At 40.5% G+C, this 14,468-nt stretch overlaps 1 protein-coding gene across 2 annotated transcripts; it reads right to left on the reverse strand.

Annotated features, from left to right (window-relative positions):
* Window positions 1-203: 203 nt before the first annotated feature.
* tyw3 (tRNA-yW synthesizing protein 3 homolog (S. cerevisiae)) lies at window positions 204-13,572 on the reverse strand. Of its 2 annotated transcripts, XM_069685223.1 has the most exons (6): window positions 13,244-13,572; window positions 12,859-12,939; window positions 12,675-12,773; window positions 1,633-1,704; window positions 1,324-1,457; window positions 204-1,144 (listed from the first exon to the last, which is right to left on the reverse strand). In XM_069685223.1, the coding sequence occupies exons 1-6, from the start codon at window positions 13,409-13,411 to the stop codon at window positions 877-879; spliced, it is 822 nt and encodes a 273-aa protein (XP_069541324.1). In that variant the 5' UTR covers window positions 13,412-13,572; the 3' UTR covers window positions 204-876. The 2 variants fall into 2 exon arrangements, with proteins under 2 accessions (XP_069541324.1, XP_069541325.1); XM_069685224.1 differs by lacking the exon at window positions 1,633-1,704.
* Between the last annotated feature and the right edge of the window lie 896 nt (window positions 13,573-14,468).

The following is a 14,468-nucleotide window of genomic DNA, read 5'->3' on the forward strand; positions in this document are numbered from 1 at the left end:
TCTCCCCGTGCATGCGTTGGTTCCAGCTTCCTCCCACAGCCCAAAGACGTCTAAAATTGCCCTTAGATGTGAATGTACTGCGACCCTGAACGGGATAAAGGGAGTAGATAACGGATGTTTGATTTTTTAATAACTGTTATAAATTATAAGGCTAATGTGTCAGGGAAATTACTTTGATGTTAAAAAAACTGATGTTAAAAATAATATTACTTAATATTACCTCCCTCTTCAGGACACAGAATCTATTAGGGATGGGGCTCTTTAATCTGCCAAATAACACCATAGGCAGACTGATCAGAGCAGGCATTTCCCACAGTAGCACCTATCAAGATTTATATTTGAACTCGTCATACAACTGATGCAAGCTGACACTTGCACATTAATCCGCCTGTACTAGTTGAACGCCACATTAGTTTTTTTAAAAGCTTGATATGCGATATTAAACTTTACAATGTTATGATGTGACCAAAGCATAAGCATAACAAACGTTGCATCCTGTCTGGTTTATCTTTTCTTTTCTTTTTACACAGAAATCTAACTTAAAAAAATGACTCCAAGTCACATTGAGGTGTATCATGATACATTTTTTTTTTTTCATATAATTTTCCTTCACATTCATTCACTGGGGTCTTCAAACTGCCCTCACTGTATGCAACTTGTCAATTTAACAAAACTAAACGATTCTGTTAGTATCCAACATACTGGTAAGTCTCAGGCTGAGAAGCACCTGTCAAACCTCATGTTACTCGTGGTTGTTGAACGGTAACAACACTCTTTACTCTTCTACTTTCTTAAATAAAACCAAAAAAATGGAACCAAAACAGTCATTACGCTATTGTCCAGACGATGAAAGACGATGTTTTCACAGCCAGTACTTCATGTGAACAGATCAAGACAGTCGTCCAGCTCTGGTGCACTGCTAGACCCATCACCATGGCAACAATCTGCCTGATGGTGGTGATCTCTCTTCCGCCTCCGTTTATACACAGTTGTTTTGTTCTTCTCCTCCTCATGTTTTTCTTCCCCTTTTTCTGTCTCCAGTCTGTGAGGATGATCTTGTAGTTCCTGTGAGATTTCAGTATCTGGGATTTGTAGTTTTTCAGGTGGTTCTATAGACAGGGCTGACTGGAGATTCTGGTAGAACCTGGAGATGACAAACTAAATAAATAAATAAAATAGATGCATGAAGCTGGGTTTACATTTGCATGTTTGATTTGAATTCCGATGTGTAGAATTAGTGAGAACTTATTGTTTGTGTAGCAGCTAACAGCTAATAACTTTTATAGAATAACTGACTGGGAGAATGGCAATTAGAAAACTGACCTCTGTATCCGTCTATGATTCTCCTCCATCTTCTGATTGGCAATCTTAGTTAGAAAATGGATGTACTCATTGTCAACCAGGAGCTTTCCTTTATGGCTGAGAGGAACCTCCAGGCCATGGGTGCTACGGACTGCCTGGAGAACCAAATACAGCAAGGATACGTTCACATGTTAGTCAGTATATGCAAGAAACCCACGCATATACTATTTATTAACAAATGGCTTTTTAAAAATCTAACTACTAGTAAAGAAATGGCAGCCAAGTTCTTTTTGGAACAAGAACAAAAAAAAGTGATGTCACAAAGCCTACCGTAAGGATTTTTCCTGTCTTGCTGACAGTGAGACCCGAGTTTCTGAAGCCTGAGTTAACGGCCACTGAGTGCTAGAGGAGAGACAAGACATAGCAATGACTTTTCAACTTATTAATTAGATTTACTAATTCTAAAATATACTCGCACTATGATGATAGAATAAATTATTCAAGCTGTTCCAAAATAGTTGGCAATAAAGTCAATAGTTAACTAATTTATTATTCAATTAAAGCTGCAGCAGGTAAGATGGAGAAGACAGTGGACTTTGCTCCAAAATTTGAAAGATTACAACCTCCAGGTCCCTCCCCCTCTCTCTCTACGGCGATCAGTTCTGCCTCCAAAGCCCTCCCCGCAGAGGAGGCTATCATGTACGCACAGGCAAGTAGCCATAGCAGCTGAAGGAGCCAGATATACACTATGTAAAAACGTGAAATGACAACAACCGCAGCCGTTGTATTACACCACCAACACTATTGAAGCAGATACACATCACAATAACACTGCCTGGCACACAAAGATATTTTCTGCCCCACCGCCATGAAACAACGCTGAACAGTAGCCACATTGAGACAAGCTCACTTTAGCCCGACTGCAACACCACCGTTGCACGTCACAGTAACCACAGACATCTTAGCAATGTGAAACAAATACAGCAGAAATGAAGCTGGGGTAATTACCTGTCGAGCAGACCTGTCTAACTCAGCATCACTTTTTAATCCTCTCAGCTCCCGTAGCTCTCTCCACCTCGGAAATGCCGCTCCAATGTTTACTCTCGTTTCATTTCTGTCTCGGTCCAACTCTTTCTTTTTAGCTTGCTTTTCCTCATTTCTCTTCTTCGGTTTAATTAGGGCCCGAGCACTGCACGCAGTGGCGAGGACCTCTTGGAATGCAAGGAATTATTCTTCTTCTTCTTCTTATTATTTTAATCCGCAATGAATCGCAAATTTGGCGGCTTAAACATGCCCCAAAACTCATCAAATTTGGAATGTGCATCAGGTCTGGCGAAAAATTTGATATTTTGTGGGTTTCCCACATGGCAATGGCAAAATGGCTCTATAGCGCCCCCTAGAATTTTGCCAAAATTCAGCCCCTAAAGGAGGTTTCACCTACGGGCCTGAAATTCGGTAGGCATATGTATCATGTCCATACCTACAAAAAAGTCTCATATACATATGCCCATAACCCAACAGGAAGTCAGCCATTTTGCTTTGAATTTCAAAATAAAGAGTGTTTTTGGCGATTTCCAGGGGTCATACTTTAACGAACTCCTCCTAGGGACTTCCTCCCAGACTTTTGAAAGTCGCTCAGTGTATTGACAAGACATTGGAGATGAAAAGTTATCAAAAGCTTGAGTTTTTGAGAATGGGCGTGGCCTTGGCGGGGGGTCAAAGTCTGATGTTTGTTTGGCAAAATGCCAAAAATGTAAAATCACTGTAACTCTCATATATAGTCTTCTGCCTTTTTCATATTTCACGTGTATGACAAGAGTCCCAGCCTGAACACAATTACATGAAAATATTTCCCATCAGGCCTAGCGCCCGCTACTGGAAACAGGAAGTGACATGTTTTACTCTACAAGCCCCTCCTCCAAGGTGGTAAAACCTGTTAACCTCAAATTCATGTCAGGAAACTCTTAAGACCTTGATTAAGGTCTGTGAGAAAACTTGGTGAGGTTACAACAGAGGGCGTGACCCTGGCGGCGCGGCGAATATAACCTTCATCATGATGCCTCGCCATAACATTTAGGCATTGATAACTGATCCGTACTTCATCCTGTCTGCACCAAATTTCACATGCTTGATCAGAGTCCCGCCCTGAACAGATCTACACACTCCTTTCCTTACCAATCCTATAGCGCCACCCACTGGTGACAGCCTGTATCAACTCTCATATACATTGTCCAATCTCCACCAAATTTCACAAGTTTGATGAGGGTACTGCCCTGAACACATCTACAGATACATTTTTCACTCAAAGTCACAGCGCCACCTACTGGGCAGAGCCAGTACTAACTGTCACATACATTGTCCGATCAGCTCCAAATTTAACAGGTTTCATGAGGGTACCGCCCTGAACAGGTCTACATATTAATCTTTCGCTCATAGTCATAGCGCCACCTACTGGGCAGTGCCAGTACTAACTCTCACATAGATTGTCCGATCAGCTCCTAATTTCACATGCATGATAACAGTCTCAGCCTGCACAGGTCTACATAATCATTTTTCGTTCATACTCATAGCGCCACCTACTGGCAAGAGCCAGTACTACCTGTCACATACAATTTTATATCAGCTTCAAATTTCACATGCATGATCTTAGTCTCGGCCTGAACAGATCTCCATAGGAATTTGGGTGATGCTGATATCACAACCTACTGGTGCACAGTCCCTGGCTGCAGCACATGCTGTGGGTGCAGCACGCCCTGCTTCTGCGACACGCCCCGCGGCCGCGACACGCCCCAACGTGGCCACGGGTGCGAGGGCCCGTTCATCGCCGCTTGCGGCTTTAATTGTCTTTGTAATATAAGCCTAGTTGGCAATAGAGGGATGGGCAGTTATTTCATTCCCATTGGTTGTGTTTAAGCCTTTGTGGACACAAACTGGCAGATGCTGCACACACTGAAGAAAAACTGAGCTTGCTCCTGAGAATGTGACTTAATTTAAAAAGTTTATGCACGATTTTGTTCAGATATAGTGAGAAGACTTAGAAGTTGAAGAGCATTTGAGCAGCTGTAGGCAGAGCTTGGGGCATCGTTTCTGAGTTCTGGCAGCTCCATTTGGATGTTTACAGGTGCTCTTTCCACGTCAACTACAAATGGATTACTGAGCAGTTCAAATTTTAATTTCTGAGCTCCAAAGTCGGCAAAAAGCCGTGTGAACTCTGCCAGGTCCGCAGTTGTTCAGTTGGGAACACAGTGGTGGCAACAGGAAAAGTCTGGCAACAGGAAAAGTGATCCAAGTTTCCTTGCTGCACCTGACTCTCCCACAGGCGCAGCTTGTCTTGGAAAGCTCTCACTGCATCTGATCACACCATCCCTACCCTGAAGCTCGAGGTGCACACAGCCGGGGCTCGCAAGTTTTGATTGGCGCGCCCGCTGTTGCAGTGCATTCTGGAATTTGTAGTATCAGCGGTGTTCGTGCTGTTTACCGGCGGGCCAGATATGATACACGTATGATATTATCTCGCGGGCCAGTTATAATTGTATCGCGGGCCGGATGTGGCCCACGGGGAGTTTGAGACCCCTGACCTAAATTAACAAAGCAGGATTCAAGTGGGCTAAAATTTTGTGGCTGGAATTGTAGGGGCCTTAATAATCCTGTTAAGCATAGCAAAGTGCTGCACCATCTCCAACTCTTGGGGGTCCAGATAATATATTTACAAGAAACCCACCTTAGAGTCTCTGATCAGACCAGGTTAAAAAGTAGTTGTATTGGCCAAACCTATCACTCTTCATTTCATGGTAAATCTAGAGGAGTAGCTATTATATTACACAAGTCAGTTCCCTTTGTATGTTCAAAAGTGACTGCAGATTCAAATGGGAGGTACTTAATTGTTAGTGGTGAATTGTATAACATTCCAGTGGTTCTTGTTAACATATATGGTCCAAACTGGGATGAACATGGCTTTTTTAAAACTTTGTTTCCACTCTGCCAGATATATCATCACATTTCCTTATCTTAGAAGGGGACTTTAACTGTTGGCTGGACACAAAATTGCACAACCTCTAGGTCTGCTAAGGTGATCCAGTCTTTTAAAGAACAATTTGCAGTGTCTGACCCCTGGCATTTCTTCAACCCCTCTGGCAAGGTGTGTGTCCATCACACTCATATAAATTATTCCCTTGTAGACAATAGAATTTTGCCATCTGTAAAGTAAATTTCACATAATCATATGTGTATAGTTATATCTGGCCATGCCCCAGTTACCATGAATATACATTTCAAAGGAATTGGTGGTGATCATGCTCCATAGCGTTTCAATAACTGTTTACTTTCAATTGAAGATTTGTTGATTTTATTCAACAAAGGCGTATATCAGAGGTGAAATAATCTCCTACAGTGGTTATGAGAAAAAAATTAATAGGGAAAAACGTATTGAATTAACAAGACTGTTACGACCTCACCAAAGGCTCAATATTTCTGACTGATATGGACCTGGAATTACAATCTGTGTAACAACACTCCAGTCATCTGCAGCAGACGCATCCAACAGCGTCCATTTACACATGAGCATCCCATCCTTCAGGAAGTAACCAGTGGACAAAGACTCAACTTTATCTGCAACTATAGCATTTTCAAACAATGCAGACAAGGCAGAATCATTTTTTGCACAGCAATTAACTGCTCACAAGACAAAGACAAGTTTTTAACCTCAGGGAAAGTTTTTGTAGGCCTACTAATTTTTTTACTTTCAGCAGCGTCTGACGCAAATGAGCGACTGTCATCCGGGGCACAGAGAAAACTGTCACTCAAATCAACTTCGCCCTCCTGCTTACTCATAGACCTAGTTACAGCACAAGAAGCAAAAACCTTGGGAAATTTCTGAGCAAGCTCATCCGGAGAATGATGAACAGGAATGGGTGTCACTTCAGGCGTGACCAACACCTTTCCCCCAGCCAAATCATTCCCCATCAAGAAGGAAACCCCTTTAATCGGAAAACCAGGACGCACTCCCACAGACACGTTACCGGACACAAGGTCCGACTCCACAATGATTTTATGTAATGGCACCTCTATGTCTTCCATGCTGAAACCCAACACTGGAACATCAGAACCTACCGCAGACTCATCACTGAGTGGCAAAACTCCCTCCAAAATAAAGGACTGCAAGGCAGCTGTGTCACGCAGCATCTTCACAGGGACCTTAAGACTGTTACCAGGCAACGAGACAAAACCATCCATAACAAACGGAGCAAAGTACACCAACCCACTGGACATTTCTTCAGACATCACAGGTTCGGGTAAGTTATCACGTTTGTTTACGAAAGCAACTGGCTTTGCGTTACGCCTTCTCACCACAGGGCAACTTGCTACAATATGTCCTTTTTTCTTACAGCAGAAACACATAACATTATCCTTGTCCCTCAAATCTTCCTTATCAGTTTTAACATCAAGCTCTAAGGCACTAGAACTCCTGTTACCATGAGATACGCCAGCAAAACTTTTAGCATGGTCCTTTCCATTACTTGTATTAAAGCTCTCCAAGGGCTTGTTAACATAGCTAAATGGACGATAAAAAACAGCCTTATGTGTGAGGACATAATCATCCACCAAAACAGCCGCTTTAAACACATCACTGACTTTATTCTCATTTAAGTATGTTGACACTTTCTCAGGGAGACAGTTTTTAAAATCCTCCATTAGCACGAGCTGTTTAAGCTGATCCAAATCTTTTACATCATTAAATTTACACCAAGGATCAAAAAGTGCCTCCTTCTCATGAGCAAATTCAACAAAAGTCTGATGTCCTTGCTTTTTTAACCTGCGAAATTTTTGTCGATAAGCTTCCGGTACTAGTTCATACGCTCTGAGCACCGCTGCTTTTACTTTGTCAAAATCAATACGGTCTTCCGCCGGAAGTGCAGAATAAACCCTTTGCGCTTTACCAGTCAAAACACATTGCTGCAACAACGTCCATGCAGACTTCGGCCACTAAAGAGCAGAAGCCACCCGTTCAAACAAGACAAAATATTTATCAACATCCTTTTCATCAAAAGGAGGAACCAAACGGATGTTTCTACTCATGTCAAAGTCCGGAGATCCAGCAGAAACTTTAGCAGCAGCACCTAGCTCCAACTCACGCAAGCAAATTGTAGTCTGCTGTTCAAGCTTCTTATTTTCGAGATCGTTAGCAAGCTGAAGTTCTTTTTATTTCAATGACAAACGTTGCAATTCAATTTCAAGATCTTTAAGTTTTACCAACTCACCTACTCTTTGACTTGACTGCTCGGGAGTTTTAGGAGTGCTCGGTAACTCTGGCAAAATGCCCTTATTCACTAAGGCAGCGCATAACTCCGCCTTCACGCTTTGCTTTTTTGCCTGTTTTGAGACACCTACGTTATAGTGATCAGCAATTAACAATAGATGATCTTTAACACAACGATTCAACACCTCCACAGAAGAAGATTCAATGAACTGCTCCAAATTAAACTCCATTTTTAGGAGAACTCACCTCTCGGCTACAGTACAACACGGCCTTAACAGCAACTACTGACTCAAATACTGCAACTAAATCACAGCAAAAACACTTCAACAACTTTAGCCCAAAAACTGCATCCAAAGTTACCAACAATACGAAAGGCAACACACAGTACTACTGGCTACAAGTACAAGTGACCAAAAATAACATCCAGAGAACCACAGACTTACTGCCACTAAGCAATTAAACCCTGATGTTACAAAAAACCACGTCACTACAACATTGAAAACTCAGTTTTCAATTTATTTGTACGAGCCCCCAAATTATGTTACGACCTCACCAAAGGCTCTCAAATCAAAGAGATTTATCAAATAACAATAACCCACAAAACAACCCATTTCAAAATCTAACCTAAACAAATACTGATGGGCCGGCCAAACCAAACAAAAGCAGGAAGACACTCAGACCAGCCCACAAAGGGCCGTAGGATCTGGTGTCTTTCCCTCTTCCCTAAACTTAACCAAAAACTAAACCCTAGTAAAGAAACTAAAACCGAAAACTAAACTACCGGTCCCATCAGAAAATAATTTAAGAATGCACAAAGCAACACTCAAATTAACAAAGGAGTAGCTCCAGCTACTCCTGCTGCTGCAGTGAAGCCATCAAACAAGAGGAAGAGAGAGTGTTGTGTTTCAGCCCCTCCCTTTTATGGTCTCTCCTCCATCAGGTGGATCACCCACACCTGAAAGATTTAGCAGGGTGAGTACAGAACTAAACACAAATAACCAGTAGGGGGAGCGCATGTAACAAAGACGCATAACACAACTGGACACAATTTATGCCACTTGTCCTTCTCCAGATTTATATAAAAAGAACGCCTCTCCTTACAAGCTGAGTTTGGGGATTTAGCTATGATCATACAAGAGAAATGCTACTGAAATCCAGATATACTAATTACGAGCACGGGGACAAGGGCAGCAAATTGCTAGCTTATCAACTGTGACAGACGGTATCATCATCTCACCAAATTCCTAAAATTCAAACATCTTCAGGCCTATCAGCTGAACCTAAGAAAAATGAATGACGAGTTTAAAGATTTTTAGACATCACTGTATACTTCTGAAAACACAGCAGATTCCTCACATCTAGATAGTTTCTTTAATTAGCTGTTGTTCACCCTGACTTTAATAATGATTTGGAGCGTGATATTACTGTTGAAGACCTCACTACAGCAGCTAAATCCATGCAATGTGTTACATGTCCAGGACCCAATGGCTATACAGCTGAATTTTATAAGAAGTTTTTACATAAATTAGCCCCAACCTTAATTGACATGTTTAATGAATCTTTCGAACAATCTCCCTTATCTTAAAAAAAAGAATAAAGACCCTCTGTCCTGTGCCTCATTTCATCCCATCAGCCTACTGAATGTAGACTTTAAATTACTGCCCAAACTCTTAGCTTTGCACCTTGAGTCTACACTTCCAGCTATAATTTCCCCTGATCAAACAGGTTTCATTAGGAAAAGACATTCCTTTTTTAATTTAAGACGCCTATTTGATACAATTTACAATCACTCCACTTCAACTGCTTCCGAAGCACTGATATCGCTTGATGCTGAGAATGCCTTTGATCGCGTGGAGTGGGACTATCTCTTTCAAACTCTGGAGAAATTTGGATTTGGCAAAACGTTTATTACATGGGTTAAACTAGTCTATTCCTCACCTCACTCCTTGGTTTGAACAAATAAAACTCAATCAGAATACTTCCCTCTACATAGGTCCACCAGACAAGGTTGCCCTTTGAGCCCCCTACCATTTACCATCGCAATCGAGCCCCTCGCCATTGCATTGCGCTCTAACCCCAACATCACCAGATATGGTACAGAACAGAGGGTCTTTATGCTGATGACCTCCTTATGTACATTTCAAACTTATCTGTGTCTATTCCTGCCGCACTTGCCACGCTGAAATCATTCAGTGTCATATCTGGATATAAACTTAATCTAGGTAAAAGTTAACTATTTCCCATAAATGCAGCCACACGTAAGTGTCCTCAGCACAATTTCCCATTTAAATTCTCTACATAGTTTTACCTAACTTGGAATCCAAGTTAGAAAAAATTCAAAAATCTCTTTAAGAACAATTTTACACCTTGTTTGGCACGTATGCAACAAGACTTGAACGCTGGTCACTGCTCTCACTAAATTTGGTTGCGAGGATCAATTCTGTGAAAATGAATGTACTCCCAAAGTTCTCCTATTTATTCCAATGTATACCTACTTTCATCCCTCAAATATTGTTTCGGAAAATTGACTAATTTTGGACTTTATTTGGAACAAAAAAAATCCAAGACTACGCAAGGAATTTTTACAGAGACCCAAATCACTTGCTGGAATGGCCCAACCAAACTTTAGGTCTTATTACTGGGCTACCAATCTTAGAATCGTGTAGTATTGGCTCAGATTTGATACACTTGACCCTCCTCCTGCTTGTTTAGCTATGGAGTCTTTTTCCCCCAAACATCATTTTTTTAGATACCTGCAAATTTGCAGTTTTGTTCGCAATATATATACCCAGTTCCCTAACCTGCTAGATGACACCCCATTAGATACTTTTCTCACCCAGCTCCCTGAGATAAAAGATATAATTACATGCATTTACAGTCAAATCCAAACCTTGTTCTCAGTCTCTTTGAATTCTGTGAAGGCTCTTTCGGGGGGGGGGGAGTTGGGGGAGGGAATTTCTGAAGAGCTTTGGGGGGATATTCTGAAACGTGTGCATAGCTCATCTGTCTGTGCCAGACATGCATTGATTCAATGTAAGATTGTTCACCACACTCATTGGACCAAAGCTAGGCTCTGCAAAATTTATGACAGTATTGATCCTTCTTGTGAGAAATGTCACCTAACACCTGCAAACCATGTGCATATGTTTTGGTCGTGTGGTTCCTTGTATGCTTACTGGACTGAAATTTTTATTTTTTAATCTGACCTGAATAGTGAGGCTATGTTTACTGAAACATGTGAAATATACCCAAGCTGACATTTGGTGTAATGTCTAATTTTGAGCTGCTAAATATTGTATGTTGTTTTCTTTTTGTTGTTGTTTTTCCTTTTTTTCTTGGTCTCTTGCTTTTTTTTCTTTATGTTTATAGTATGGCACTGTCACTCACACGTACCTTAACGGTATTCTCAATTTGTGTAGAAAAATCAATAAACAAAGTTCATTAAAAAAAGAAAAGAAATTGAGCTTGACCGTGTGAGCGTGTGACCTGCGCAGCTTGTGATTGCAACAACCAGAGAGACTGCTCCGCTCTGATTGGTTGTGTTTTTCAGGAGCGTTGGATTCTTACAAATGCCATTAGGAGCACTAGGAGGAGCCAGAGGGACATTGCGTTCTATTGCGTGTTTAAAGTGACCGTTTGAGCAAAAATGACAAAATGTTAGTTTTAATAATGTTACCTACTACAGCTTTAATGGTTGCAACTATAGTTGATGATTAATGGCCATCAGTTCTCTGATGCAGGACCATCCATGTACGCACCATTCAACTAAACATAGGTGACTTATTATTCACTTGGATACATAACTTGTCTTAATCCACTTCCAAGTCAGCAGGAGTGAGATTGAAAAGTGGCTGATTTTTCAACTCTTATTTTAGTGAAATATGCTGATCTATCTGTGGAATATCTATGGCTGTTGCTAGAGCATAAGTTAACAGTTTTACATCATTGCTCCCAGCAAAAAAGTGGAATCTATCAGTGTAACATGTATCACATAGTTTTAATGTTTTATTTTGACATTAGAGCAAGTCTGTATATGACAACAAGGCTGCATCCCAGTTCTCCATCTTTGCCCCAACTCTTAATTTTGCCTACTCCTGCAGAGGGCAGGGAGGGGTCTGTTTCTTTTGGGGATCATGTAACCCTCCAAATGGCTCTACAAATGGAGTGTTTTCAGATGCAGACTTCAGATTGAGTGGTAGAAAAAAAAATCCAAGAATGCTTTGCAAATTGTGGTAGTGTAACACGCAACATGGCTACTGGTGCAGGGAAAAGAAACCCAAATCTTCACAAATGATCATGCAGTATTCAAAAGGAATTGGAATATCTTAGTTTTATATAAAGGATTATTAGAATAAGCATATATCAAAAGAAGCAGTACAGTTAGTTTCATGTCTTGAGTGTAAGACTGGGATAATATGAGGTTATAATTGAGGTCCCATTTCATATGTAAATATTTCAACCCCTGCCCCTTGTTGCGCCTTTCTGAAGGGCCACTACATCTAACAATAGTACTCTTGGTCATGTGGAAAAAGAGCGTTATTGTGGTAAGAAGTGCCACACAGAAGCAGCATAACATAATAAGTTCACAATTCGGCACTATACCAATAAAAAATATATTTTGGTGGAGAGTGATTAATGCCAGTGGAACATGAGTGACAGTCAATGGACTGCACTTAAATAAAGCACCATGGCTTAAAGTGGGTAAGGGCTGTCTGGGGCTCAGTCCCAGCACATAGACCCATCCTATTCTATGTCATGGGTGACGCTTAACTTGCACATTATAGCTGTATATTTTTACATTTTTCTTGGACATTAATTAAAAACAGCAAAGGAATAGCTTGGGGATATTATCATGTCTCCCATAAGAACAAGGCTTATGTTTTATTTAATTGTTTTAAGGACACTTTTATTTATGGACAATGGACAATCCACTGTATCTCCTGAGGCTACTGGACTGTAATCTATGGAAAAAAAGGCTCACTGGAAGGAAGGAAATCAAACTAAAATAGTACAGTATAGCAGTGTAGAAGACTTTGAGTTGCCTTTTTCACTCTTCAAAGAATAGATAAAATCGTATCTGTACATTACACAGAGACACATTAACTTTCATTCTCACCACCAGCTGTGCATCCTCCAGCTGCCTACACCGAACATGGAGAACAAAGGGCTCAAACTTCAACACTGCATCTGCAGTGGACCTGACCAGACCAGACATCTGAAGAAAAAACATGAACTACTGTTAAGATTAAATCAATATTGTTGAATCAAATTAATATAACAGAAGACATATCATAGCTCACCAGGTCCTCGGATTTGCATTTCTGGTGTGAAACAAACAGCCACATACAATTCTGTTTGTGGACAGCACAGCTTTCTGGCACCTAGAGGGGAAGAGAAAAGGCTGAGTCGATTTTGATGGGTTTTGATGGGCTTTTTTCAAATAGCCCCAGCAATGCCAATATGCCAGAACACTGTTGGTAGACACAATATAAATATTCACTCTCTTTTGAATTATTTTACATAATGACCAATTTTTTTAATGGCAAATAAAAATCCCCCAGTTAGGTGAAATAGGGCCTGGCCAAAGCTTTAGGTCACTTTAAAACAGTTGTTAGCTCGTTAGGAGTATCTGAGAACAGAGGACTTGTCCTCAAAGTCCTATCCAAAGTAAAGTCTCTCTCTCACCCCATCAATGAGGATAATTCTGCCAGAGCAGGAACTGGTGGTGAAGTACTCCTCACAACCGTTGAGCAGAAACACAACATGTTCAACACCTTCATCCACGCTGGATTTCCTACTCTGGTCGAGTTTGTTCAGACACTGCCTCTTCCACTGACTGAATGTTTTCTCCATGAGGAACTGTTATCTAGTCATTCAATATGGCTGCAGGAGTTGTCACCGTGTGTAGCTCCCTCGTTTGAGCTGCAGGAGAAACAATATGTTTAAACGTACAGGACATTAAAACGCATATTTAACCCGTGATCCATGTTTGACGATACTCGCTAGCTATAAGCCCTGCTATCCGCACTTCTTTTCGTTTAATGGCGGCAACCGTTACTTCTAAGGTGCATACCGCCACCTACTGTACCGGAGTTTGTAGCATGAATGAATGTTGTCTGAGGATTACTTTACATCAGATAAATTAATATATAATAATAATAATAATAATAATAGATAGCCTAAATAAAAAAATATGAATAATAATACTAATAATAAAAAAAAACCCCACTATAATGATATATTCTTATCTCTTACAAATATTCCCAACTGCTTTTTGTGTGTCCCGTACCCTTCTGATGTTCCCATTCCGTTACTGCCTCGCTATTCTTCTTCTTTCTTCCCTAAGCATTCATTAGATATATTTTTCCCTAACATAGACAGTATTTTGTTTCATCCTGTATGGTCGAACCTTAGTCTAGTTAAAACTGTCTCCGCCATTCTGTTTCTTCCAGATATTCCCTGATACTCCATGGGTTTCTGTTCTTTTTCTACTTTTGAAATAACGTCCGAAATTCGAATCAATAACTCCGACTGCCACCTGCTGTACCGAAGGCGATACTATCAGAAATGTCCTGATGTCATATTTCACTGAGAAGCGTTTTATTTGACCGAGATTAAGCTTTCAGGGATTTTTAGAAGATACTTAAGAGTAGGATTAGGCTATAAGTATACCAGTACATTCATACATAGTAGAAAGAGCTCTTTGGGACAAATACTTGAACAGTACTCAATACTAACTAACTAACAACTTGTTTTGTTTTGATGCTATTTTTGAGTTATTACAATATACCAATATTACCAATATAAGACATTTGAATGTGGGTATACACTTTGGGAATTTATGTAAAATGGACAAAATTATACAAAAAAAAAACAGTTTCATAAATGACCAATGACATTTCTTAATAAG

The sequence above is a fragment of the Semicossyphus pulcher genome, unplaced genomic scaffold, assembly GCF_022749685.1.
Source record: "Semicossyphus pulcher isolate SPU_LCO1_2020_fin unplaced genomic scaffold, fSemPul1.0.p SCAF_7, whole genome shotgun sequence".
NCBI classification, from domain to species: Eukaryota; Metazoa; Chordata; class Actinopteri; order Labriformes; family Labridae; genus Semicossyphus; species Semicossyphus pulcher.

What these genes read in the sequence shown, in the direction of transcription:
- tyw3 (XM_069685223.1), bottom strand. Translation starts at nt 13,411, where the DNA reads ATGGAGAAAACATTCAGTCAGTGGAAGAGGCAGTGTCTGAACAAACTC. An exon ending in TGGAGGATGCACAGCTGGTG is followed by an intron (nt 1,705 to 12,674) that starts GTGAGAATGAAA and finishes TCTCTCCTCTAG; the next exon opens with CACTCAGTGGCCGTTAACTC. An exon ending in AATCATAGACGGATACAGAG is followed by an intron (nt 1,145 to 1,323) that starts GTCAGTTTTCTA and finishes TGTCATCTCCAG; the next exon opens with GTTCTACCAGAATCTCCAGT.